Here is a 26,541-nt window from a genome sequence, read left to right on the forward strand (position 1 = left end):
TGGGTAAAAGGGTGCAACAGAACCCTTAGTGTGAAATCTTGGCCTTGCTGAAGTCAATAGCAAGACTCCCATTAACTTCAGTGAAGTCAGGATTTCAACCTTACAGTTTAAAAGGGATCAGTATTTTGAGAATGAATTGTGAATCCCGTAAGTGTGTTGTGACAATTGGGCCTACAGATTTACCCAAATTGTGAGCTCAACTGTAAAAAGTATGTGAAAATTCACAAGCTGTCACAATAACCTCTAATAACAAACGATGATGGGAAAAGGTATGAAACGGAAGCAGAATAACTGAGTTAGTCTAAAAAACAAAAAGGCAAGTTGATATGATTCAAAGACTGTGTCGAAACCCTACTTGTTAAAAACGAGATCTGGAGCCAAAAGTTAATGAGCCAAAATTGGTGAGTCATATATTAGGCTTAATTGATGAACAAAAAAAATGAGGGGATGGGCAATTTCCCTCATCACTCCCTTTTTTGGACCTTTAAAGAGATTTTTATGGGGAAAGTACAAAAGACCAAAAAGAGAAGAGATGGAAAGAACAGCCAGGCTACTAGAGTGAGCTTCACCATAATGGCTGTTACCTCCACTGTTTCTGGGACACCAAGCCTTCATCATCCTGATCCTAGGCAGTGTCTTGACCAGAATGGGCCAAATGCCATTGCCACCCTTACCGGCTCCAGTTGGATCCCAAACACCACCTGGGATGATAGTTATTGCCATCTTTGATACCACCACAGAGACTGTCAAACAAGGGGGCTTTTCCTCCTGAGATCAGACTTTTAACAACAACAGCAGCAATAACATTTCCAGCCCATCTCAACTAACTTCTCTTTTCCCCAGAAGGACAGTTATTACCATCTTTGATTCCATCTAAGAGACTGTCAAACAGCAGAGAGTTTTTCCTTCTAAAAACTGTCCATAGCTAAAGGGAAAGAGAACAAACGTTGTTGTTAATAGGAAAGCCTTATTTAATATTTACATTTAAATTGTTTAACTGATTTCCTTCTCTTCTGTATCTTTAATAAAAAGTTAAAAGGATTTTTACTGGTATGTTTGCCAGGGTTCTGAGCAGATTGAGGTCTCTGTATAGCAAGCCCCAGACCTTGTTTAAATTTGTTTAATGTTGGACAGTGATTGGGTTATGTTAGTGTCTTTAGCCCATTTATTTCATATAAATTCTGCAACAGGTGTAGAATGCTGTTCATAGTCTAGGCCTTCCAGTGAATGATAAACTAAACACAACACAAAAATCTGTATTCCAAAAGTCAGTTAGTCACTATCTGCCAGTTATAATGTCACTTCTAGGAATAACTACAGGCTACTCTGACACCTAAAAGACAGAGAATGACTTGATTTTTTGGGGGGGTGGGGGGGAACATTTCCTGCTAATACAGGGTCTGCATGTGTATGTATTATATCATTTAAAAGAGGGAAAATGAAGCTTTCCTTAATTTATTGGAAATCAGTGTTTTCTAATGTGCCCCCCCCCTCCATAAAACTAGGATAAACTTGTGTGAGGTAGAAGATTCTTCAGTCCATAGCTAGGAAGTTCATTTGGGAAAAAGCAAGAGATCCCTTTTGAATAGGTACAAGTAATTGCAATCAGAATTGCAATCAGAATTGCAAAACTATTCCAAAGCTATCTGGAAAAGTCAGGCATACCAGTTATATTTCATTTTTCTGCAGCAATACAGAAAAACATAACAGTTTACAAATACTGTAGTTCAAGGTCCATGCCTTGAAGAACATACAATCTAAAATTAACGCTGCTTCTGTTCTTGCTTAAACAGCATGTATTATAAAATTTCACTGACCTTGGCGGCATTACAGTCATATTTTATTTTATATAGAAACAAACAACTGTTAGCAAATTTGCCAACATATTAGTCATAAACAGGCTTTCCCGTAATATTGTACATTCACACCTATTTCTGCCTTTATTTTCCTCTCTGAATGTGCTTATTAATTGTGATTGGTACAAAAAAATTACCTGTTTTCCACACAAGGTATGGGGACAATCATAGTTCCTTGCCCCGGAGGAGACTGGGGTCTGCTTCCTCTGTGTATCCTGTAGAGGGCAGTGAGGAAGTAGAGCCATGGTGGTTAAGGCATGGTGAGAGAATCAGGCTGCACCATCCCTAGGAAATGCCTAGCAGGGATTGTTTCTTCTGCACTGTCCCTGATGTGGCTAAATGCCTAAACCTAAATGCCTAGCTGCCACAACTTCAGCAATTCCTTTTGCAAGTTTGAAAATAATCTTTTTTGATCATATTTAAAGTAGAGACTGAACTGCAGAGCAGACCAGTCCATGGTTCTGTAGTCAGCACTGGGCATGCAGTCAGATTGATTTGTCCTGTGATCCTACTAGATTTCATAAGCAAAGCTAGGTTGATGCTTATATGGCAGACCTGTGTGCTGAGAGAAGTGGTGTTGGTTAGTGTTAGGTTATTTAGTATCCATTTCTTGATGAGTAACTACTAAACTAATGCAAATGTGATCTATTGGGGCAGAAGAAGCTAGACCATCAAGTTACTGACCTTGGAAGATAGGTTAAGTGAGTCTGTCCTAAGTTATGGAGAAGGAAGAAGCATAGGAGCTGGTCTGGGCAGGAGAGGCTACAGCATCATGTTTCAGTGGATTAGGAGACTTTTTAACCTCCATCATCAGCTGCCTTGAGGCCTCTCTGGGATTCATCTGATTAGATTTTGTTTTTCTTCGAATATGTTGTAGGTGACACCAAGTAGTATGGAGGGGAGTGATGAGTCCACTGAGGTCAGGCTCCTTCCAAAATAAAAAATTAGGAGATATTTGGGGGCAGAGGAAGGGCAACCTTACTCAGAAAATACTTTAAAAAAAAATGAAGTCCAAAGAATTGACAGAATGTGAGACAAAGTTAATTGCTAAATCATTTTACCGTTACGTTACATTTCAACCCCCCTCATTCCTACATGCACGTGGCTGCTTTTGGGGCAGGGATTTCATTTATATCTGTAAAGCACCAAACTAAATAACTAATAATATCTTAGCATGGAATCAGGGCTCACTTTGCCTTTGGAGGTGCTATTTTTCAGAAGAGAGTTAAAACAAAGGTCCCGTCCCAATCACGTACACTCATTAAAGGACTGACCCATTGCCCACTGATGTCAATGACAAGATTGGTTGACTTTGATGAATTACAGATCAGTCTGTAAAAGTTTCATAGCACTTATTATAAGAAGAGTAGCATTAACCCCAGTCTTCCACCAGAATTCTAATTCAGAACGTTATAGTTTTCGTCAGCTACATTGCCATGCATTTTAAATTCAACATAGTATTCAGTTCAGTTCAATTCAATACTTTCTTTCTTGACATGACAAACAAAGTGTTGCTAAGGTGTAAAAAGGAGACAAGGGGCTCTAAGCAACTGTGTAATACTGCAGTGCTCTGTTACAAAGCTGTCATGCACATGCCTTCACTCCATTCCAGTGGTGTGTGAAGCGATCCTTATATCCCTTACCTACCTCAAAGGCATCAATGTTTATCAAGTGCTTTGGGACCCTTGGATGAAAAGTGCTACATATTTACAAAAAAGTTGGTATTACATATTACTAATATTTCAGAAGTGGATTTTGGGCTGAAAAGATTAAATGGAAATAGTGATAAGTACACGTATGTAATTGGGAAAATGCCTGTAATGAACCTGTCTGAAAGTGGTGATGTTCATATTTACAGAAGCACTGAATGTGAAAAGCATGATCTCATACACATGCCTGTATATATCACCAAGTTACACTGCTCAGTGTATATGGAATAAACTGATATTAGTGAGAGAGGCTAATGTTTTTGTGTCACTGAAATATGAAATATCAGTTGAGAAAACAGAAGACTACATATGAGCACAATAATACTAATTGCAGCAGTCCAGAAGCAGTAACCAGGGACTCAAGAACTGTACTTAGGGTTTCCTTTTCTCCTTCATATAATGGAATACCAGTCATCTTTTTGGGGGAGGTGTTGTGAAGAAAGGGACTTAAAGCAAAAAGAAGCCAACAGAAAAACATTGTGGACACATGACAACGAGCTCTAATGTTTTCATCCTCTAACATTTTTAGCTTTGTAAGTGTCTTTAATATTCAGGAACTATATTGTATATATCTGAATTTCAGATATATAAAAGATCAGGCATAGTTGATTCAATGTAGTTGCAATACTGATTCAATGTAGTTGCAACTTAGCTAAAGTATTACTACTACTGTAAATGTTAATGGTATGACTTAGAAACAGCAAAGGGATTCTTGAGATGTGATTCCATTTATTGGCTGAAGGTCCAGGATTTGAGAGCTGTGTGTTACAGGTATATACTGAATATGTGAAAAAGAAATCTTATTAGTAAACCAGTAGGTAGCAGTTTGTTATATGAATATTACATACAAATAAAATCTATGTTAAAATAATGTTAAGGTTGCAAAGTCAAGCATCCAAACTTTAGAAGATGGCAGAATTGTTTGCCCATACAATCTTAATTTACACCCCTTGTGCACATATGCATTATGGTGCAGTTTTTAATTACAGGATCCCATAGCATTTTTTTCTACAAGACTTCTGCCTCACTGAGTTCACAGGACGGGTGTTGCCCACTGCTGGGTAGTTATTCAATACTTCTTTTTATCCTAATCTTTCAGTGTGTAGCTCTTATTTACTGAGCCCTATTTAAACGCTGTACTGAACAGAGGCATTGATTTTCCTCATGGGCTTTTCTATAATACTCAGATAATATGATTCTGAGTGCTTTACATATATTAATATATGTATCTGCACAATTCCCCTGTGAGGTAATATCGTATTATTATATTCCCATTTTACAAATGGGAAACTGTGGAAAAAATTGTGTATGATCATTTAACTAAAAGACTGTATAATAATGGATATGCACAAGGGTTGAATTAAGATTGCAGAGTCAGGTTTAGCCTAAGAAGTCCAGTTTTACAGGTATAAGTTGCTTAGCCATTTGCCAGTGGGTATAGGAGTTCTGCACAGTATTAACATTTATAGGTTTTCTTTTTGTTTAGGTTTAGTGACCCTTGTTTCATAGTCTATATTAGCTTCTAGGACTAGGTAGTTTGTAGAGGATAGAATAAAGGTCTTATTTAGTCATCACAAAAATCTCTAAAGCAAAGATTATGGAAGGGAATTATGGAAGGTCTGTGAAATTTATCAATCAACCAAGAAATATGTTATGCTATGCTAGAAGAAGGACAGGAGACATTGATATGGGTTAATTAGGCCTCAATTTTATTTTTAAATGTCTGAGAGTACCCAGCAGACAAACGTGTACAGAGCAGGTAATTCCATAATCATTTCAGTAGCTACCTGGGAGTCTTCCGTCAGCGCTCCCCCTCATAGGAGCACCCACAGGAAAGAAATGGTGGATGCTGAGCACCCAACGGCACCCCCCCTACCAGAACTTCCCTCTCCCCCCAGCGCCTTCTGCCTGCCGGCGGGCCACACCAATCAGCACCTCCCCCTTCCTCTCAGCGCCTACCACCTGCTGCAGATCAGCTGTTTCATGGCGTCAGGAGGTGCTGGAGGGTTGGGGAAGGAGCGAGGGTGCAGCGCGCTCAGGGAAGGGGTCGGAACTGGGTGGGGAAGAGGTGGGAAGGGGACAGGAAGAGGCAGGGTGAGGGCGGGATGGGGTTGGGAAGAAGCAGGAAGGTGGGGTCTTGGGGGAAGGAGAGGAGTGAGGGCGGGGGCTGGGCAGAGCTGGGGGGCACCCCCTGGAAATTCGGCACCTATGCTCCCCCTTACCCATTCTGGTCTTCACCCAACCAGCTGCTGGGACCTCACCATCCTTCCCTTAAATCCTTTACCAATAAATTTTATCTGATCACTGTATCTCTTCCCTGCGGAGTACCTACACTAGACATCCACCCTATGTTTACATAATTAGTTTTGACATTATAGCCTAACTCTCATTTCATGTTCTCCTCAAATAAGCCCCCCAAACCCACTGTGGGGAAGGTGAAAAAACCCACTTTGCCTAGGCCAATCTGACAGTGAGGGAAAACTTGCTTCCTAGTCCCCCCAAAGAAAGAAGAGATTAGTGCAATGACCGCAGGGAATCCTGACAAACACCAGTTTTTCACCACTTCCATGCTGAGATGGTGGATGCTATTCCATCTGGTCTAGATAAAAAAGGGCTTTTCGTGCACCGGCTCTATCTTCCAGTAACCTGGGTGGGATGGATCAGTGTCCCCATACTGACCTGCAGCAGAAAGTCACTCCCTCAGCTCTCTGACCCTTAAAGGGGCACACATTTTTTCCGACAAGCCAGACAATGGCCTGCGCTATTTAATGTGCAGTGAGGTCATTCTCTTGCTTTTAGTTTTCATAGTGTATCATTTCAGCTCTGATATGAGTAGATTTGTGAAAAGCAAGACAAGTCTAGTTGCTGATCAAATCTGCTTCAAAATCTTAGCCTGATTTATAAAAAAGCCCGACAAGATCTGGAATGATTTAATTATTACAGTCTTTCATACTAGGCACATATGGCAGAAGGAACCTTTTGCAATTTTTAAGGATGTGCTAGATACAGCTGATCTTTTCATTTAACTGCAATACACTACAAGAATAGAGAGCAAGTGGTGTGAAAGATTAGTAGTAGTGAAACTGTCAATGGAGAAATTAAAAGTAGCAAAATATGGGCAATAAAATGCAAATTAGATAAAATGAGAAAAATAGAAAGTTTTTTTTATTGTGTTCTCTGTGTGGATCAGAAGTGAAATAGAATAACATCACATTGTTAGAAAAGTCACCAACATGCACTCAGTTCAAGTGATGCACACCTATATCCTAATTTGTCGTGTAAGTAGGGATGTGCATGCTTAACCATGTTAGGATCTTTGATTCTGGCAAACATTAGGTGCTTATGCAGACTTCCTGAGTCCACGGGCAGCTCCAGGCACCAGCACGCCAAGTGCCTGCCTGGGGCGACAAGCCACGGGGGGCGCTCTGCCAGTCCCTGTGAGGGCGGCAGGCAGGTTGCCTTCGGCGGCATGCCTGCGGAGGGTCCGCTGGTCCCGCGGCTTCAGCGGACCTCCCACAGGTGTGCCACCGAATCTGCGGGACCAGGGACCTCCCGCAGGCAAGCTGCCGAAGGCGGCCTGCCTGCTGTGCTTGGGGCGGCAAAATACCTAGAGCCACCCCTGCCTGAGTCTTATTAGATTTTAAGATCAAACCAACTCAAAACTACACTGCAGAGTTCATGAGAGAAGATAGAGGGCTAGCATAGGATCTATAGCCAAAAAATAGACAGGATAAGAGGTCAGTTAAGTAAAAATTTCCACATTTTCAATTTTCAGTCTTGCAGTCTTGTTTTTTTCACTCATCTTGTCCTTTGGAGAAATATCATGTCTTTCAGGACAGACGCTGGAAGGTAGATGTCTATGATATTGTTCTGAAGCAGAAACTGTTGAAATTTAAAATTAGTATGGCAAAGGACTGTCCATTGTATGCCAATTGATTTCATCTTCTGCCAAGAAAGTGTTCACTGTTGTAGCTGAAGTGTGACAGTCTACACATTACTCTTTTGATATTTCATTTTCAAGTTAATTTACCCCAGAATCATCTGAAGAGTCACTCTTATATAAACAATATAATCCAGAGTTGCACTTCCTGGTCTGTGGTGGTTGGCAGTGCTGAAGAAGATGTAATACAGAGTCTGCTATTTCTATTCTAGCTTTGACAGTCCTTTGAAAGCTCCTTATCCTCCATATTAGCAATTAATAGTAGCTGCATGTCGAGAGAGCACATTTGGCTAGCTGGGGAAGAATATCATAGTTCAATATGCTCCACAGAAATCTTGGGAAACATTTTTCCCCATCCCATAGTATTTGCTTCCTTGAAAATGTTGCACATTTATATAGTGTCAGTAGTGACAGTAATTACGTTACTGTTTTTCAATTCCAATGATATGGGACAAAAGAGATGCTATTGAAGTCTGATGATCTCTGTATAGGTATTTCATTATACTTTACTTTATATAGCACCTTTATCTAAAATCTCAGCATGCTTTACAGAGATGCAGTCTCATAAAACTCCTGAGTGGTGGATAAGTATTATAGCCAACTTCAGCAGGCTAAACTGATTCACACAGAGGTGAAGTGGCCTGCATACAAGTCAGAGTCTAAAGAAGGAGAACCAAATATTTAATTTGGATGACAAAATTCCCAACTTTTAGTACATAGATTATGTGCAGTTTCCAGTGAACATATAGCATGGCAGGAATCAAGCCTCAGATAAATGACCCAACGTAGCTGATATAAAATGCCTCATTTGGTGATTCTTGTTGATGAGAAATAGCTCGTATCAGGGAACTTGGAAGATAACTGTGGTCTTGTTTTGGGGATTAATGGGACTAAAAAGGGATCAGCAGTAATATGTAGAGGGTTTTTTTTTATTGACCTGTTGATAGACACTTAGGCTTCTCTTTTTTTTTTGTATTTTCACCACATGTTGCTTATGCGTTTGATTTCATCTCACAGGGAAAGTGTACAGTTAGAATTATTTTCATATGTTATCATCCATATTTACTGGTGCTAATGATTACAGAGATAAATAGTTCAGTTGCCAGATAGGTTTTATTTTAAGTGTGTTTTATAAAAGCTGTGTTTTAATGTACAGTTAAGGCCTGTTGCACAATTACATTTGGGGAAGAAGTAGACTTCTATGAAATCCATGTTAAAATGTTGTTTAGTGGAAACACATTGTATCTGATGGTCAGCTCAGTGGTTTGAGCATTGGCCTGCTAAACCCAGGGTTATGAATTCAATCCTTGGGAGGGTCATTTAGGATTTAGAAATTGGTCCTGCTTTGAGCAGTGGGTTGGACTAGATGACCTTCTGAGGTCCCTTCCAACCCTGATATTCTATGGTAACAAATAGCACTATATATTTTGCTCTACCAGTCAAACTGAACATGTTCCGGGAACACGAAACATGCTGAACCCAGTTTTTAAATGTGTTCATCTACTTTAGGAACTGAAATTCCACATTCTGAGTGCTTATGATGACACTTGGGCACATAAAATATATAGGCTACCAAAGAGCCTATATCAGTGCCCATGTATGAGACTTGTTCAGCTTTGAAAATACTACTCTGTGGTCGCTTTAGTGCTGCATCAATTAAAATGCAGCTCAAAATGCAATGTGGAGCTTCTAGTTGTTACTTCACAAAGTGTTATGCTGAATCTAGAAATTTGCATAATTTAATTAATTATGCCACTAAAACCTGATTTTCTCTCAATTTAAAGCAAACAGCTTTTATGAGGGTGAACTACAGCACCCAGGGATATCAGGTGTCCAAGCTCTTAATCCTATTACCAAGAGTTGACAACCACTGATGGAAACTGGAAAACATAAGCCTTCAGCAGGGCAACAAGTAAGGAGGAAAAAGGCAACAGATTTTTTAAAGCTTTTTGAAACCACTGTATGATTTTTAAATCATTTTTTAAAAAACAACTGAATTGGCAGCTTGCACTTTGTTGTTGAGAGGGTGAGTACTGTCTGAGGAGTAACATTTATTTTACGTAGACATAAATGAAAATAACTATCTCCTCTGGGAGGAAAGCTGTTGAGCTTAACTACCATAACAAAAATGCAGCAAATGGCCAATGTTTGCTATTTGTATCTATGCCTGTTCACTTACAGATGTTTAAGAGTGCAAGATGCTGTACCTTGTAAGTGGTTTCTAATGTTATAGTTGGAGACTGGCTATGAGTCATTTTGATTGTAAACTAATCTTGGCAGACCATGTCAGATTCCAAGTATCAAACTATCAGTCACTGACTAAGCACTAGCTTTAATACCAGTGTCTCCTTTATTTCATTACAGTATTGGTTTTGAGAAAAAGTGAGAACAATGGGTACAGGTAGTGCTGAGGTATAAGATGCACTCCAATGCAGAAGTTCTCATCTTTGACTACATATGAAATGCCATAACTAGAAATCCTATGACTGACCTTGCTAAATTCTGGGCAAGTCAGGAAAGAATATAATGGTTGTAGTAACTTACTTACGACTCCATCCTTAGAGCCCTATGTGGATACAAAATTTGTATCTGAATCTGATCCACAATCTGCAAACATGGGCCACAGATATCCACAGATATAAAGCAGATATCCACAGATCTGCAGGTCTCTATCCATCCTCACCTCAAACCCCAGAGCTGGACAGGGCCTGACATGAAATTGACCCTATCATGAGCGGTATGTTTATGAAATATTGAAACCTTCCCACCACTTGTAGAGTGAATACCTTAACATGCTTGCCTCAATTTGTTTCTATTTTCCTACAGCAAAGGTTACATTTTGACAAAAAGAAATTGCATTTTTCTTAACAAATCTGTCTTTTTTTTTTAAACCTGACCTAACAGTTGGTTTTGGTGGGGAAGTGGAACAAAATCTGTAGAAAGGATTTATTAAAAAGTTAACTTGTTGTTAATATGAGAACTTTACATAAAATTGGAATAATTTGATTCAGGTTTCAATTAAGTTTTACAAAAATCTGTACTGTCTTCTTTTCTTCTTGAATTTTTTTTTATGGAACCTTATTTGCGGCTTAGGAAAATCAAAGATAAATCAAATCTTGAGTTCCAACAAGCTGTTACAGTGCGTGTAAACAGGTACAGAATTGAGACATTAGGAGTCTGAATCTATTCTTTTCAGTCAGGTTCTTCACTAAATGAACATTCAGGATGGAAGTGTATTTGTCATTATTGCAATAAGCAGATAATATGGGGGAAAAGACTAGGGAAAACAAAGGTAGAATAAGCAAGCTATTTTTCCAAATAATGACTGAAAACTCAGTCTTACCCGTGGTCTTCCTATTGTGCAGAGATATTTGACTTTCCAAATTGCATGGTTATATGCCCACCTATGAGAGATGAAGCTCAAGTCCTAAGAATCTGTCTTTTGTTAGCCAGCTCAGTCTTAAACTAACTAAAAACATTTCATAAAGTTTGTCAGAATTTCTTGTAAAAATGATAAAGAGGATAAAGACAATAAAGATATCTGGTTTAATTGATTCTTTTCATTGTTTAATAAAATTGCTCTGTTTGACTACTGGAGAATTTGGACTGAATTTTCATTAATTGCTTCTGAAAAGTTTACACTAGGATCTAGACAGTATTGAGCTAATGAGTTAGAATTTATATTGAACCTTAACTGTCTTCATGAAATAGCTGGGGAAGGAAAATCATGGCCATAATTAAGTATTTTTTCACTATAAACTATGTTATGTAGCTTTTACAATCAGGTTTTTAATAAATCTAGAGAAATTAAATTGGAATTTGACCAACTTTTGTGCTTTTGTCATCTCATGCAAAAGTATTTTTTAAAATGGTAAAGCTAATGGGTTAATGAAACTCCTGTGAAAGTCAATGGAAATTAGAGGGTCTGTACTGTTGATCAGATAATTGTGAAAAGAACTACAAAAAGTTGCTCAAAATACATTTTAACATAATCTTTAAGGGTTCAAGATTGGGGAGCATATGAAATGAGTGTATGAATACATTTAATATGCTGCCCAATCTTGAACTTCATATATATATAAACTAGTCCCACTGAAGTCATTGGAGCTTTCTGATTAAGAAGTTTAAGATTGGGCAGCATATTATATATATCCTCAGTGACATATAGTTTTTTAAAGACCTATTCAGTTTAGAGGTCACTTAAAGTACACTTCCATAATGTAGAAATCAATAACTTTTTCATATAAATGAAATACTGATACCATTCTTTAACTGTGGTATTGTGTTTTACTGTGATATATTGAAAAGTGCTGATGTTCACGGTATTGAAAAATCTGTTTTCTCAGATATGTAAAATACTTTTATAGTCAGTATATATTGCTCTAAATCATTTTTTGCTCCAAGTGGGGTTCCACAAGTAGAGAACTTGCAGGATTGGAATCATAATTTCTTATATTGAATGGAATGAAATATGAATTGACTATCTAATACTGCAATATGTTACCTGTACACAAGAGTGCTTGTCAGTTGATGCTATCAGTGAATAAAAATTTTAATTTCTGTGTAGTTTTATATTAATACCAAAATGTAAGAACAAATATGAACGTAATTAATATAGCCATAGTCAGACAATGAAAACTTTACAAGTAAACACCCTCTACCACATATAAAACAATTGTTATATTTCTCTCCAGTTCTACTTACTAAGAATTACAGAAATGTAAGTAAAACTGTTAATATAACAAATATTTAAATTTCATTAAAATACATTGTTGATTTCTCACTGGAACTGTACTGTTTAAACTGTTTTTCTAGCCAAGGATTAAGAATTCAAAGTATATAGACTCTCCATGTGAACTAGTACAATCCTAAGACCCATAAATTCATGTTTCTAACTATAAACGCTAAATGTTATCCTTACCTATCTATAAAGGTGGCTTTTCTTTCTATTGACAGAAAACAAAACCTCCCCCTTGCCCAACCCATACATTACAAACACTAATTTGTCAACCACCAAATGAGTTAAACTGGTGGCCTTGCTTGCAAATTCACATATTACAAATTTGAAATCTTCCTGCATCCAAATAATTTATATTCATTCCCCACAGGCAGCAGTGATGGTTCTTGGGATAAAGAAAAACTTCAGTCTCCCCCTACCCAAGGATCACAGGCCTCTGTTAACCATCCCAGCTTGCCTGGACAGCATAACCTTCCAGTTAGCCATCCTCTCAACCCTCTTCAACAGAACCACCTTCTGCCAAATGGTACGGGTTGACATCTTTCAACAATAACATCAGTAGTTTTCGAACTCCTGACTTTCTATTGTGTTTAGTTAAATAGGCTATGCAAAATAAAAAAAATGTGGTGAATACTGTAATACTTTAATTAAAGTATTCAGCAGTGGAAATAGGAGTAATAAAAAAATAAAAACATACACAATAAACCTAATACATAAATAGCTATTAACCTGTGCATCAGTGGCATAATTATTGCTAAGACACTTTGCTGCAAGTATTAAAATGGACAATATAACAAACAACAATTGCTTAGCAATGATATGATACAACATTACACAGATGTGAACAAACTAAGAGGTCTGTTAGCTTCTCCCTGTGCATATAAGACGTCCATGGATACTAGAGGGAATTACACACGTACAAAAAGTGAACAGATTCATGTTAACTGCTCTATACTGAAATGTTGGAAGAGTTCATTTTTTAACACATTTGGTGCCAAGCATTTCAACATATTCTGCTCATAAGAAAATATATTCCTAATAGTCAATATTTAAAAAAAAATCATAAACCAATATTTCCTGCCTTTTGTTGTTTTTTTTCCCCTTAGGCCTGGAACTTCCTTTTATGATGATGCCCCACCCATTAATTCCTGTCAGTCTACCTCCTGCATCTGTCACAATGGCCATGAGTCAGATGAACCACCTTAGTACCATTGCAAATATGGCAGCAGCAGCACAAGTACAGAGTCCCCCATCCAGAGTCGAGACATCTGTTATTAAGGTAAACATCTAGAAAAATATCTATGATACTAAATTAATTTCTTCACAGCGTGGTATCTTATTAATGTAAGGCTGTTCTCATCAGATGTCAAAAGGTAAGCAGTCATAATGGCAAGGGTTGGTCAATGTTTGGAAGGGAGGGCTCCAAAGAAAAACCCACTTACTGTAGGAATTGATTTTGGGAACTGAGTATTATGTTGGTAACTGAAAATTTTGAATATTGAGTACTAAATCAGTGCTCCAGTTCCACAGTTGAAGTTGCCATTTGTCAGATGAGATATAGATACTGACTACCCATGGCCAAAAAAAGATCTCATGCCACTTTCCCAGGAAGCTGGAGGTGAAATCCTGACCCTGTTGAAGTCAGTGAGAATTTTGTCATTAACTACAGTGGGCCCAAGATAACACCAATCCTGGTATTTATGTCAGATATTCCCAGCTGGAGGTCTGAGTGCGCGAACTAGAGTGACTAAATAAATTAATTGAAGAACATCTTGAGGTGCTCCCTCACCATAGGCTAACTGCCCTGTATTGATGCTGCTGGGACAAACTAAAAGGAATGTAGTTCACAATAAGGTAACCCTGTTTGAAGGAGGATTACATTAACACAAACTAGATACCTTTTAGTTCATGCCAGCAGTGTCCACACAGGGCAGTTAGTGCACAACACTCTGCAGTTCATACCCCCGTAGTCTGCACTGTGATGCAGTGTGGACAAACCCTTAGTAAGGCAGTTAGGACTAGGCCTATATATGGCTTTAAAAGTTAGGCTGCATCTTTTGTCTTGGTAGGCGTGACAACAGCAGAAATCAGCATTGGAACCATGGTGTGTGCAAATACATCTGAGACAACAGCCATGGTGTGGTGGTGACCATTTTGTATCTACCCTGTCATATCACTCATGCTGCTAACTGTCACTGCCAAGTAGCATGGTGATTTCTGCCCTTCTGTATGTTTTATTTTTCACTAGAATGGCAATTAGCAAGAGGTGCATAATACCAGAGCTGTTCTCTGGGACATATTAGGTGTATATTTCATCCTACATTTATTTTCTAAATTTCCATAGTGATCACTGCTTATTACATGAATATATGGTAATGAATATAAAGACATTGAGAACATGATTGAGCACACACTAGCTGACACAGCATTTTGTTTGCTCCTGTGGGAGTCTTGAAATATGATGTCCAATGAACTTAGTTTTTTGCATCCTTTACATGTTAAAGTGTCTTCCTTATTTTTATTATCAGAAGTACAACATCACAGTTTATATACAGCAATGGGAAATTTGATCTCAATCTGTTTTTGACATTCAAAAAGAAAATGTTCTATTTATTAAACTTAAACAAAGTAATTAGTAAACTGTGTAAAGCTGGGTGGCCGAGTTATCATGAGTGTAACTCTGTGGGGCTTAGATGGAGAGTAAAACTATAACTAATAAATTTAAAACCTCTACCCATCCCAAACCACCCCCTCCCAATATCTCTTGATATTGCTCTGTGTCATCATGAATTCCGTAGCTAGCAAGATAATACATTGTAGCATCAAGGGGAACCAAATAAATGAGACCAGGCTATCTTGTCTTTAAAACCAACAATTTTTTTAATCCAGCTGGACTCTTCACACATTGATGTCTGTCTCTCTGACAGCTAAATACAAACACTTCCATCCTAAGAACACTTTCTCATTCTCTATACAATCCCTGAGCCTATTTTCAATTGCACCCCAGCGATTTGGGGAGAGAAACCGATATTACAAATGAAGGCAAAGTTTTTTCAGATGGGATCTAATTTTCAGTGCCCGAGGTTTTGAGTGCCTAACTTGAGACATCTTAAAGACAAATAGTTTTCTACTTGTCACTTGAAAATTATTAGTAAATTTTAAAAATCTTGACCTTTTTATGTGTGTGTGTAGGGGGGTGACCTGCATAACTCATTCCAAAAGAAATCAGCCATCCTATATTCATGCTATTAAAATCTTCATCATAACTGTCAAATTTTGTGTAGCTCCATGTGACATTTTATGCAGATTATTTAATAGAGATAATTTGCATAGTTATGTCTAATTTGCATATTGTTCTTTATGCCATCTTTTAAAAAAACATGTGAATTTATGTTATTTTTAAAAGTGCCTAAGTGACTTATGGATGAATTTCCATTTTCAAAAAGGTCTTGAGTCACTTAGGTGCTTTTGAAAATATTGCTATTATGGCTTGTGCAGCTCTGGTTACTGAAGTCACTGGTTTATCTACAGAGCAGCAGGGCAACCTTCCCCACACATCACTATGTCAACATGCCTCAATCCTCATTTTGGGGACCTTCCTTTGCAAGTCACAGAGACAGCTCAGTCTCCATGGCCCGTGAAGTTCTTGGCCTCTGCTGAATCTGCCAATTTATGCAAAGTGTGGTGCTGAGTTTGTGATGTAGGAGCTGTGACTTATCTCATACAAGGAACACCAAATGTTCATTAGAGAGGTGCAGTTTTTAATCCCTACTGAGGTGAGCTGGATTCATGCTGGTTACCTACAAGAAAAAGGCTCTAAATGTCACTAGCAACGTACTGACGCTTCTAGTTCCCTAATAAGTGTTAATGTTACACATCATCAAATTCTGACCTCTTAGGAATCTGCACAGTCAGGGTACTGTCTTCAGTCATTGTCAGACAAACCCTGTAATATGTGGCCCACCCTATTCTTAAAGTGACATCTCCCATTAACCAAAATTCAGACACTAAAAGTACAGTAATAAAGCAAATATTAACAGAACATCTAAATTCACAGTTCAATATAATAGCTTGCTATATAAAATAATTTCAACAGGAGTGTGAGGAACCTAGATAAATGTACATATATTCCCTCCGCCCCTAGTTGGTCATCAGGCAAGTTTGAGCCCACAGGAAAGAAAAGAGAACAAACCAGATGTGATACATTACTCATCACTCTTAATGCATTACTGGAAGGTGCTTAGATACTGTGATGATGAGAGCAGTAGAAGAACCTACATTGAATAGACTAGAGCTTTCAGATCTCCTGCATAGCATTCTGCTGTTTCATCTATAGCAGTCCTGGTAATATAGATATGCTATCCTCCTTTATGAGGAGCAGCCCATAGAGGGAAACACAACACACACTTTGTCACTGGGTCACACAATTATTTCTGAATGAACACTAGAATGTTGGGTGTAACAACACATTTTTATGTCATCTGCAGGGATTTAACCTGAGATCCCCAGATCTTAAAGCATGGGTTGTGGTCTAGCCACTAGAGAGGGACAAACATCCACACTGTCCATACAATAATACAGTCAGCATGTGTTGGACAAGCACATAATTTGGACCATTTGTTTTAAAAACTCATGTGGGAAAGCTGGTAAGATTTGGGTGTCTCTAGGGTTTTGTTCCCAGTAATGATGGCTGCAACTTCTGAATTATGTATAAAACGAATGAAATATAATTGCCTACGCTGAGGTTGGGTCATTAGGCCTAACTTAATAATGACTGTGAAGTGTAGAGTATTCTGTAGGTGATCTGGGATTAGAACTAGTGGTCACATAGCTCAGTATACTTTCCTCAGTGTGCATCACACCGTGCCTTATGCCACATGCAGAGATAATATACATGAAATAAATTGCTGAGCCTGTGATATATATTTGTCTTCTACTGATTCATGCTGATAAAAGTTTTATATTGCCCCATCATCAGTCCATATTTCTCTATCAATGATGGTAAATAGGTGACAAATAGGCACCATGGTTTATTTTAATATTATGGATATAGATTGTTTGGAAAGTAATTATAATCATGGAAGCAAAAGCTGTCATATATCTCTGTAGTGGCATTATGGTGCTATCACAATGCTGTACATGCTTCTTATACTGCTGTGTCATGATGGTCATGGAGTGAGCCCTCACACTAGCCAAATAGCAAATGTGAAAAATCGGGACTGTCCCTATAAAATCAGGACATCTGGTCACCCTACCTCACACGCCCATTTTCCTTCTGGTGCACACTTTACCATGATACTAACAGGAAGGATGGAATCACAGCATCTCTCAGCCCCTCATGATAATTTTGCTGGAGAGTTACATGTGTGGTTATTAAATCTAGTGTTTAAAATTTGCACAAGGGGGGGCCGCAGAACTTTCCATTCACTCACAGGGTCCCAAAGCCATTCACCCTTCCAACAGATGGAGGGGTGGCCAGGTCAAATTTCAGTGCAAATTCATGTTTGCAGTGAAATTGCAAGAAAACTATAAATGGCATTTGGCATAGGAGCAGTGGCAAAAAGGCTCCCTTTCCAAACTGCCTTTGTACAGTATTTGGTGAGACAACCGAAGGGGCAGCCAGGCCAAATTTCAGTGAATGCAGTGGTGGCCCGGTGCATGGAGTTGCACGGCTCACTAGCACTCTTTGATGCTGAAGCTGAGAAATACTGCCCTGGAAACTATTATTGTATGTGCTTTCAAAAGGTTTCCTTGCCTATACACAGGCAGACATCAGGATCAAAGAACTGATTTATGTAAAATAGAATCCCCTTGATTGGAATCAATGACCACAGTTCCATCTGGGTTGGAGATATGCCTATCTCACAGAGCTGGAAGGGACTCTGAAAGGTCATTGAGTCCAGTCCAGCCCCCTGCCTTCATTAGCAGGACCAAGTACTGATTTCCCCCCACATCTCTTAGTGGCCCCCTCAAAGATTGAACTTACAACCCTGAGTTTAGCAAGCCAATGCACAAACCACTGAGCTATTCCTACATTGGAATGCCCCACTTTTTAAGGAAGGGAGGCTCCAAGAAAAAAAAGAGATGGGTGGGAGGGCATGATTCAGAAAAGGTTGAGAACCCCTGTTCTAGCATCACTTGCAGTAAGACTTTTTTTAAACATTAAGTATATAAATTATTTCTCCCTGTCCTTATGAGTATCAGCTGGTATTTGGAGGGTATGGAGCTTGGGGGATTTGTTTGGGGGAATGGCTATTGACAGTCTACTCTGTCCCCAGTGGAGGCAAAGAAACTCTATGATTTTAGCTCGTGTCCTTATGGCGCATGCGGGTAGTGGTTAAAGGGCAAACTCTCTGAGCAAATATTACTAGCACCCTGCAGAGGCAATGTAAAGAGTATGTACAGTAGCATGCTACAAAGAGAAATAATATCCTAGTGCTATTGTGAGAATAAATACAGTGATGTTGTGAGGTGGGAAAACTCAAAACTACTGTTTCTGTTTCTTAATATTGATGCCAGAGGGACAAACATCACAAAGTATTATTCATTGTCAGAAAACTACTTTTTATTAGAATTTATATCCTTTCTTTTCTTTCTCTACATTTTAAGGCTTTCTGGTTTTACTTTCTCTTCCTGTTTCATTTTTTTTCCCCCCAAGCTTTCATTTCGTTCTATCTCTTTTTCTTTGACAGGAGATGGCCTTAAGAGGATTGTGAACCGAGTATTTTTTTTTTTTAAATTCAGTTTTCTAATCTAAATGTCAGAGGTTATTTGAAATTAGACAAAACAAGTTTACCTTTTTCTAATTAACACAGTCTTTGAATATTGGAAGGAGTGGGGCAAATTTTTACTCTTGTACATACAAGCTAATTCAATGAACTTCAGTAGAATTGTTCTGGACTTACACTGCTGTAACTGAGATCAGAATTATCCTGGTAGATATTGGGTCCTGAAATGAGAAACATCCTGGTTTCTTGGAGAGGAGACTTGATTTTGTGAAAAGTGCCAACCTAGATGACTTGCTGACCTTTCCCTCCAATTCACCAAGTCCACAGTCAGTGTTGTTATCTGTAAACTCAGAAAGCTTCAAATGCCATTCCATCACTGGGCAATATTACATTTCCAATTGATAAGAAGTCGGAATAAAACTGAAACCATATGAGAAACATATATTTTAACCATGCTAAACTGCATAAACAAGATCAGACAGGAACAAAATTGTAAGAGAAGTATTGAGAAATGAACAAGTGAACAGACACTTTAGATTTGGTAATGGCCAGTTTAAGCACAAGTCTTTAGAATTAAATTCCAGAAGTTTGTGTTGTGCCCTTTCAAACATGAGATGAACATTAGATGTCCTTTTTGTAATGGGATATTTAGATATATGAGTTGGATGAATAAAAGAAGTGCAGCAACGAGCAGGGGCAGCAGATTGTAACAGCAGTGAATCATGATGAGTATGACAGCTGTGACCTGGAGATGCTTTAGACATGAGGTGGCTTTTATCACCTGTCCATGGCTTCAAAAAGCTCAGCTTGTTAGAAGTTTCAGTATATCAGATAGCTACCATTTCTCCCCTGCACCCCCCAAACAGAAAGATGCATGTAAATATGAAGGATATTGTGAAATGTATAACTCCTATTAACAATGACTTGAGATAATTCTATGCTGTAACATTTGGAAAATAGCAGCAGATCAGTATCAAAAACTGCCTTGTATCAATTCAGTATGCATTCACATACATATATGTCATATATATTGTTTAGAGCGAAGAGTTACAGTAGAAAACAATTGCACTGCAGGTTGAAAAAGTCACCAGCAGCACAGTAATTTTCCTAATATACCAAAAACTCCAGACTGTAATTACTCTGCCACTCCCCAAATATGCTTGAGTTTCATGTGTCCTCTGCTGAGGCTTGCCTTGGTTTACAGGATCATATCACCCTCTCACCCAGGAGTAGAACTCAATCAGCAAAATATTTTGCCAAGATGGCTGATTCAAAGTAAAACATTTCCTTTGATTTTATAGTATTTGTCCCCCAGTAATTTCAATATTTCATTTTAGTTTAAGACTGTTGGGTCTACACTTTAATTCATCTGTGGGCTTAAACATTGTGTTACTATTTAATTTTATTTTCGAACTTTTTTTATTTTATTTTTTTCATGTTTGCATCATAGTGTTGCTAATAAATCTACAACAGCAGGAGAAAGGGAAGGAAATGTGCTATAGTCATCCAGAGCTGAAAAGCTACAACTGTATACATTTAAATTTCTCAGATACAGACACTTTTTACCTCAAATGTGTAGCACCTGCAGAATTCCATTGTGTTGTGGCTTCTGTATATGAGGTCACGTGGTCATGAAATTCTGCAGACTAGTCACTCAGTACTTTGCAGGGTCAATGTATTTCATCAGCAAAACATATAGATAAACTTCCAGCCTAGGGATAGCTTATGTGACCTGTTGTTTAAAATAAAGAAAAGACTGCAGAGTGTGATTCTGATGGCGTAACTGTATGCAAAGCTTTGATGACAAAAACTGTTGACCACCTAGGAGAGCAGGAATGCAAAGCTGTTACAGATTTCATTACTCTGCCTTAACTGACTGGAATCTGTGAGGTAATCCCAAAGAATATTGTACATAATATGGATTGTGTACATATAAAAATGTGCGTGTGTGTCTGTGTGTGTCTATGTCTGTGTAGTGTGATGCTTTGGGGTTTGGTCCAGTCCAATAAGGGTTGTATCAATGCCTGCCCTGCCAACTCTGAGTGCCTTCAATGCTATGCTGCTGTGGCTCACAGATCTGACACCAAAAGCCAGCATATACGCAGGCAGGTCACTCCCTGGCTTTCACCACCCAGTGGCTTTTTGCAGAGTGACCCCAACAGCCTCCAAGTCTCAAATTTCCCTAATATGGTCTCCTGACAATCTGCTGAGGTTCTCATATTGTGAGTTTGAGTTACTGCGTTACCCCTTATAGCCTCAGCAAGTGAGAATTTTGCTACTGCTAAGATGTATGACAACTCTCTGATGAACAGCTTGTCTGCCTTGCCAACAAAATCTTCAGGACTCTGCCAGTCCAAGCTTTGTCTTGCAACTAAAAAACAGTGAATCTCAACTTCCCCAGAGATGTCTCCCTGTAGTGTCCAGCCATCTCCTGGAATACTTGCAGAACTTATTAAGTTTGTTGTTCCTTTAAAGAGACAATACACTGCAGATCATTAATTTAACTGGAATTTGACACTTATTTCAATCACAGCACTGAATCGTTTATAGTAAAAAATAATACAAGTTTATTTAACAAAAGGACATAGTTTTAAGTGACATCAAGTACAAGGAATAAAGATAGAAAGGGTTACAAATAAACAAAAGTAAAATTGTGCTTCTAACACTTAAACTTAATTTTAGCAAGTTATACTTTTTGCCTGAACAGGTTTCTCACCTATATACAGTTCCCAAAGGCTTCAACGCCATTGACTGAAGCACAGCATTCTGTGATTTCAAGAGCTCTGGTCCTTGAATCCCCCAGGTGATGGATAGCTATGTGGTTCTCTCCCCTTTCTTTTTATAGTCTAGTCACAGTAAACCTTTGAAACATATTCTTTGAAAACTAAGCCCAAACAAAGCTTCTCTCACCTGCTGGGATGTAGACACCATGCTATTTTCCCAAAGTTCATGGACCCTGTTTCAGCAGGCAGGTAGACTTCCTGGTGTGCAATTTCCATTTCCCTGCTGATTTGTATGTAAATGGGGCTTCAATTGTTTGGATTCCACGCTGATTAATTTACATTGGAGACAGGATAGATAGCTGCCTTCCATTCTGTCTGGGAGAAAAAATGTTTCTCCTTGTATTTGGTCACAGACTGTAAAGCATAATATCAGTGAGTATCCTCATTTCTCATTTCACAACAATATTAATCACCAGGGTGTTGAAAGCTTTCATAAATGACCTTACTCTATACGCAATTATAATACAGTAATATTGTATACAATCAGTTGATTTGATTGGTTATCATTCGGGTTCAGACCCTCTGTCTTTGCAGTCAAAATGCTGTCTTCCTCACTTGCTAGTTTGTTGGCTGTGTTTACCTTTTATGTAAATATACCTTCGTGGTTTGTGCCTGAGAACCACACAGGTCAGACAAACAAATACACAATCCTTTTTCTAAGGCAGATTGGGCTTATTTATTACTTGCCAAACACATTTTAAGAACATAATTCTAACACATATTTATAACTCTCTGTATACACCTTGTACATGCACCACACAAGAATATTAATGATCAGTGCATCTGAGGAAGTGGGTATTCACCCACGAAAGCTCATGCTCCAAAACGTCTGTTAGTCTATAAGGTGCCACAGGATTCTTTGCTGCTTTTAATGATCAGTGAGATATTAGTTTTCCAATGATAAATTACATGCCACTTTTTGGGTATCTATCACAACAATACTGTGTTAGGTGTGATGAGTATGACAGGGCTGATAAGAGTTGCTGACACAGAGCAATGAACCACCCATGAGCCTCTGCGGCACATGCACATATAGTGAATGTATTGTAAATGTTTTCTTTTACATTTTCAGTGAAATATTAAATGTGGAATACTGCTAGAACTGGCAATATCATAATGAAAAAATAAAAGTAATCTTATTGTCTGCGCCCATGTGTATGTAAATTATAATTGCATCCAACCCCCAAAATGAGCAAAAAAACCCAATTAAAAACTATGTTAAAATATCAGTATTAATGTTGTGAAGTCAATCAGTCAAAAGTTAGGAAATGCTGAGTCCAAATTTGCTTTTGCAATCAAAACCAGCTTTTTAAAGGAGCCAGATGGACACATTCATAGGAGAAGCAAGTCCAATATAATAGCCAGAAATTCTTATGAGAGTCCACACAAGCACAGACTTTGTCCCATGAGGCTTTGTGGCATTTTCAAGAATGGTTTGTATCATTGTTTGGTGCTAAATGCCACTTTTTCTCTATTTTAGTCTCTCCGAGTGTACCTCCACCAGAAGACAGGGCTTGCATCTTCCCCTGCATCTCTCCTTCTCTGAGTCTGTTTTCTGTAGTTCAATCTATGCATCCACTGTGATTCCTCAGTAGGCCCAACTGTGTTCGAGCCCTGTAAGTGTCCCCTGTGGGAACTTTGTCTGGTGTGGAAATATAGTTAGCCAAAACAATACTTGCAAATAAAAGTATTGTTTAATATAAATAGTAGGAGCAGAGTAAGACAAGAGCAAAAGGGTTTCAGCATAATAAACAGTTTACATATATCTCTCTTGCCTATATCATAGTTAGGCCTAGTTTATCCGGACAGCCCCACTTGTAGGGACTGGGGTTCCCTCAGGTTCCTCACAGTCTCTATGTCTCTCCCTTCTCCTGGTTTTCAAAGGTTCCCCTTTTGTCCACTGCAAAGTTCTCTGTCTCCCTATGTCTCTTGAACCTGTTCAAACCAGTTTGTTGTTCATTAGGAGGATCAGAGATGGACTTCAAAGTAGTTGTTTCTCTGTATTGTCTTTTATGTACTGTAAAATAGGTGGCTATCAGAAGCATTTGTTCTTCTTCAAGTAGTGTCCCTATGGGAGCTCCACTGTAGAAGGTGCAACAAAACTTTCATCTACAGAGTGCTCTGCACCTTCTCAGCCATTGGTACCAACAAAGTACCATAGACACTCCTCCGCAGTACTGAATGAGGCCAGTGTACCGCATGAGCTCTGGTACCCTGGAGACCTGATGGTTGGGGGAGAACCGCAATCCCCATTACTCAGTACCAGGCCCCGTTACCAAGCACATCCTGGCACCTGAATGTCCATCTTTTTCTTCAACACCAGATGCTCCAATCTGAGAACATGAAGTAGGGAATGATTAGTTGTTGTTTTTTTATTTTTTTTTACTTCAAGTAGGGCAATCAACAACTTTTTCAAAGGAACCTGCTCTCACCAACTGCTCTCAACCTCAGGACCATCAAAAAGCAGCCAGCCATGGGGAGGGAATGGGCATTTTGGCCTTGCCCTCCCTCCACTTCTTCAAAGGTTCTGGTGCCCTTGACTGGGAGGGAAAGCATTGCCATAGTATTAACTGACTGAGGACTGACAAAGAGTACCAAAGAGCAGGGATCTCTAAACAGAAGAAAGGTGAAAATTAGCCCACAGGATGATGATTATGCAAACTGCAAAAGAGTCCAAGAAATGAATGATCAACCAGACCAGAATTAGGGCAGAAGACACAAGGGAGAACCCTGAATAGAAGGGACACTGATCAGAGATGGCCTGAGAATGAATTTAGGAATTTACATCTAAAATGTTGACTGGCAGTTGCTGAGGTTTACAGGAGAGTGCAGAACAAGGTAGAAACTCTTGACACATTCAGTAGTACACCACGAAGTACATGGAGGAAATCCCCCTCTTCCTCTGTTCTGAAACTGGGCAGATTAACATTTTGTCTAAAAGAGCATGGATTTCTGCTTCCTGGAAATTACAGTGCTAAGGGGCAACGTTATTGGGCAAAAACCTCAAGTGACAAGGGCCTAGAAGAAGTTTGATTATATGCCCACCACTGACCCATCTCCCTTGCCTACCTTCTGAGGAGGAGAAGGGACTAACCTCATACAAATTGCTTGAGGTGCCCTCACTTGGAATGAAGAGGAGGTCTGCAAGTACAGGGGTTGAAGCCTGGGCCAGCTAAACTTCAATAAGGGTGCTTTGTGGCAGGGTTCTAGAGGAAGAGTTCTGGTTATGGGGTACTTTTCCTGAGAGAATGAGATGGAGCTGCAGGATCAAAATAACTGCCTGCAAAAAAGGAGAAGAGGGCTGATGAAACTCCTTTCTGTGTGAACTGGAATAGGAGGAAGAAGGCAAATAGGAAACAGAGTAGAGGAGCCTTTCTCATGGGACTCCCTTCATCCAGCTTGAGAAAAGATGATCGGATGGAAGGTCTCACAAGGTTATTTGGAGTGCTCTGGAACACAGATGGAGTGGGTAGTGATTCTAGGGGTGATCACCACAACCTCATAAGTCCTGTAAATCAAGAGACTATATACCTTTTTGTGTCCTTCGGAAATGTGACTGCATCCAAAGATAATGTGGAATGTGACCTTTTCTTTATCCTGTGGCATGGAGGCTGACAGGAAAATCTAGATCCTGAAAGGAAACTGCTTTGAGAGTCCTTTTCCCATTTATCAGAAGCCACATGAAGGAGGGCAGAGGGTACCAGGAAAAAAATTTAATTAATTAATTAAAGAGATGAGAAGATTTTATTGTGAAAAGGCATGGTCACACATGGAGAAGGAAGGCCAGTATAAGAGAAGAATGGAAGATGCCTTGTGATGAGCGCAGTCTATGTGAGGACTGAAGGGACTGACCGATCCAGGTGATCAATTCATTTTAAAGAGACTGGATATTGTGAGTCTGAAACTTCTAATACCAGGGAAATAAAGGTGTGAGGAAGGATGCTCCATCTCCTCTGTGGTAAAACACAAGTGCTTCCTGGTGGAAAGATTATGGGGCCAAATGAGGTCAGTGCCAGATTTTCAAATGCTCAGGATCCACATCTGGGAACAAATTTTTAAGAGTTAAGCTCCCATTTAGGCGTCAGAATAAGGACCAGATTTTCAAAAGGGTATAGCACCCAGCAGATCCCATTGTGACACTTATAACTAGCTCTGTTGAAAATCTGGCCTCTTATTTTGGTGCCTAAATGAGAGCTGAGCTATTTTGAAGAGCAGGCCCTTATTGTATTTGACTTTAGGGGTGCTTGTAGGCAAAGTTATGTCATACTACTAATAGCTAATAGTTTAAAAGGTGTCCTAAAATGCCCAGAAGAGTTGCTGGATCCCTGGCTAGATCAATGCTTTCTAGAATTCTATAAGGCTGAAAAGAAGAGGGCAGAGTGGGGTTTATGTGCTACATATGATAGACTAGACAAATCTTTGCCTCTGGTTTCCTTCTCAGTGAAACCTGTCTGTAAGCCTGTCTTCCCGTTGCCAGGCAGGATTGGAGAAAAAGAACATATGCCAAACATTTCTCAATAGTCACAAAAAAGAAATGTGGGAGGTTACAGATAACCAGATAAAAAGCAAATGCTCAGTGATCATTAAAGATGGAAATAAGAGTGATCCTGGTAATTACAAACCCTTATATCTAACATTTATTACCAATAAAATAATGCAGTAAATATCCAAAGAAAACAAATAATTAAACATCTAGAACCATGAGCAATACTCAATTTTAAAGGGGTATGAAGCAAATCCTAAATAACCAGAGTAGGAGTAGAAGAGAAATCCACCTACATGCTCCA

The 26,541-nt window shown here is 38.9% G+C and overlaps 1 protein-coding gene across 3 annotated transcripts in view; it reads left to right on the forward strand.

The window, feature by feature from the left end:
- DACH1 (dachshund family transcription factor 1) overlaps window positions 1–26,541 on the forward strand; it is a 465,786-nt gene that overhangs the window by 297,126 nt on the left and 142,119 nt on the right. For 2 of the 3 annotated variants that reach the window (XM_050948495.1, XM_050948507.1), the window contains exon 4: window positions 13,350–13,522. In XM_050948495.1, coding sequence (XP_050804452.1) covers window positions 13,350–13,522 — 173 coding nt within the window. Of the gene's footprint in view, window positions 1–12,613; window positions 12,770–13,349; window positions 13,523–26,541 lie in introns of all 3 variants that reach the window. The other variant, XM_050948516.1, reaches the window with a different exon arrangement.

The sequence above is a fragment of the Gopherus flavomarginatus genome, chromosome 1 (assembly GCF_025201925.1).
Source record: "Gopherus flavomarginatus isolate rGopFla2 chromosome 1, rGopFla2.mat.asm, whole genome shotgun sequence".
Classification (NCBI taxonomy): domain Eukaryota; kingdom Metazoa; phylum Chordata; order Testudines; family Testudinidae; genus Gopherus; species Gopherus flavomarginatus.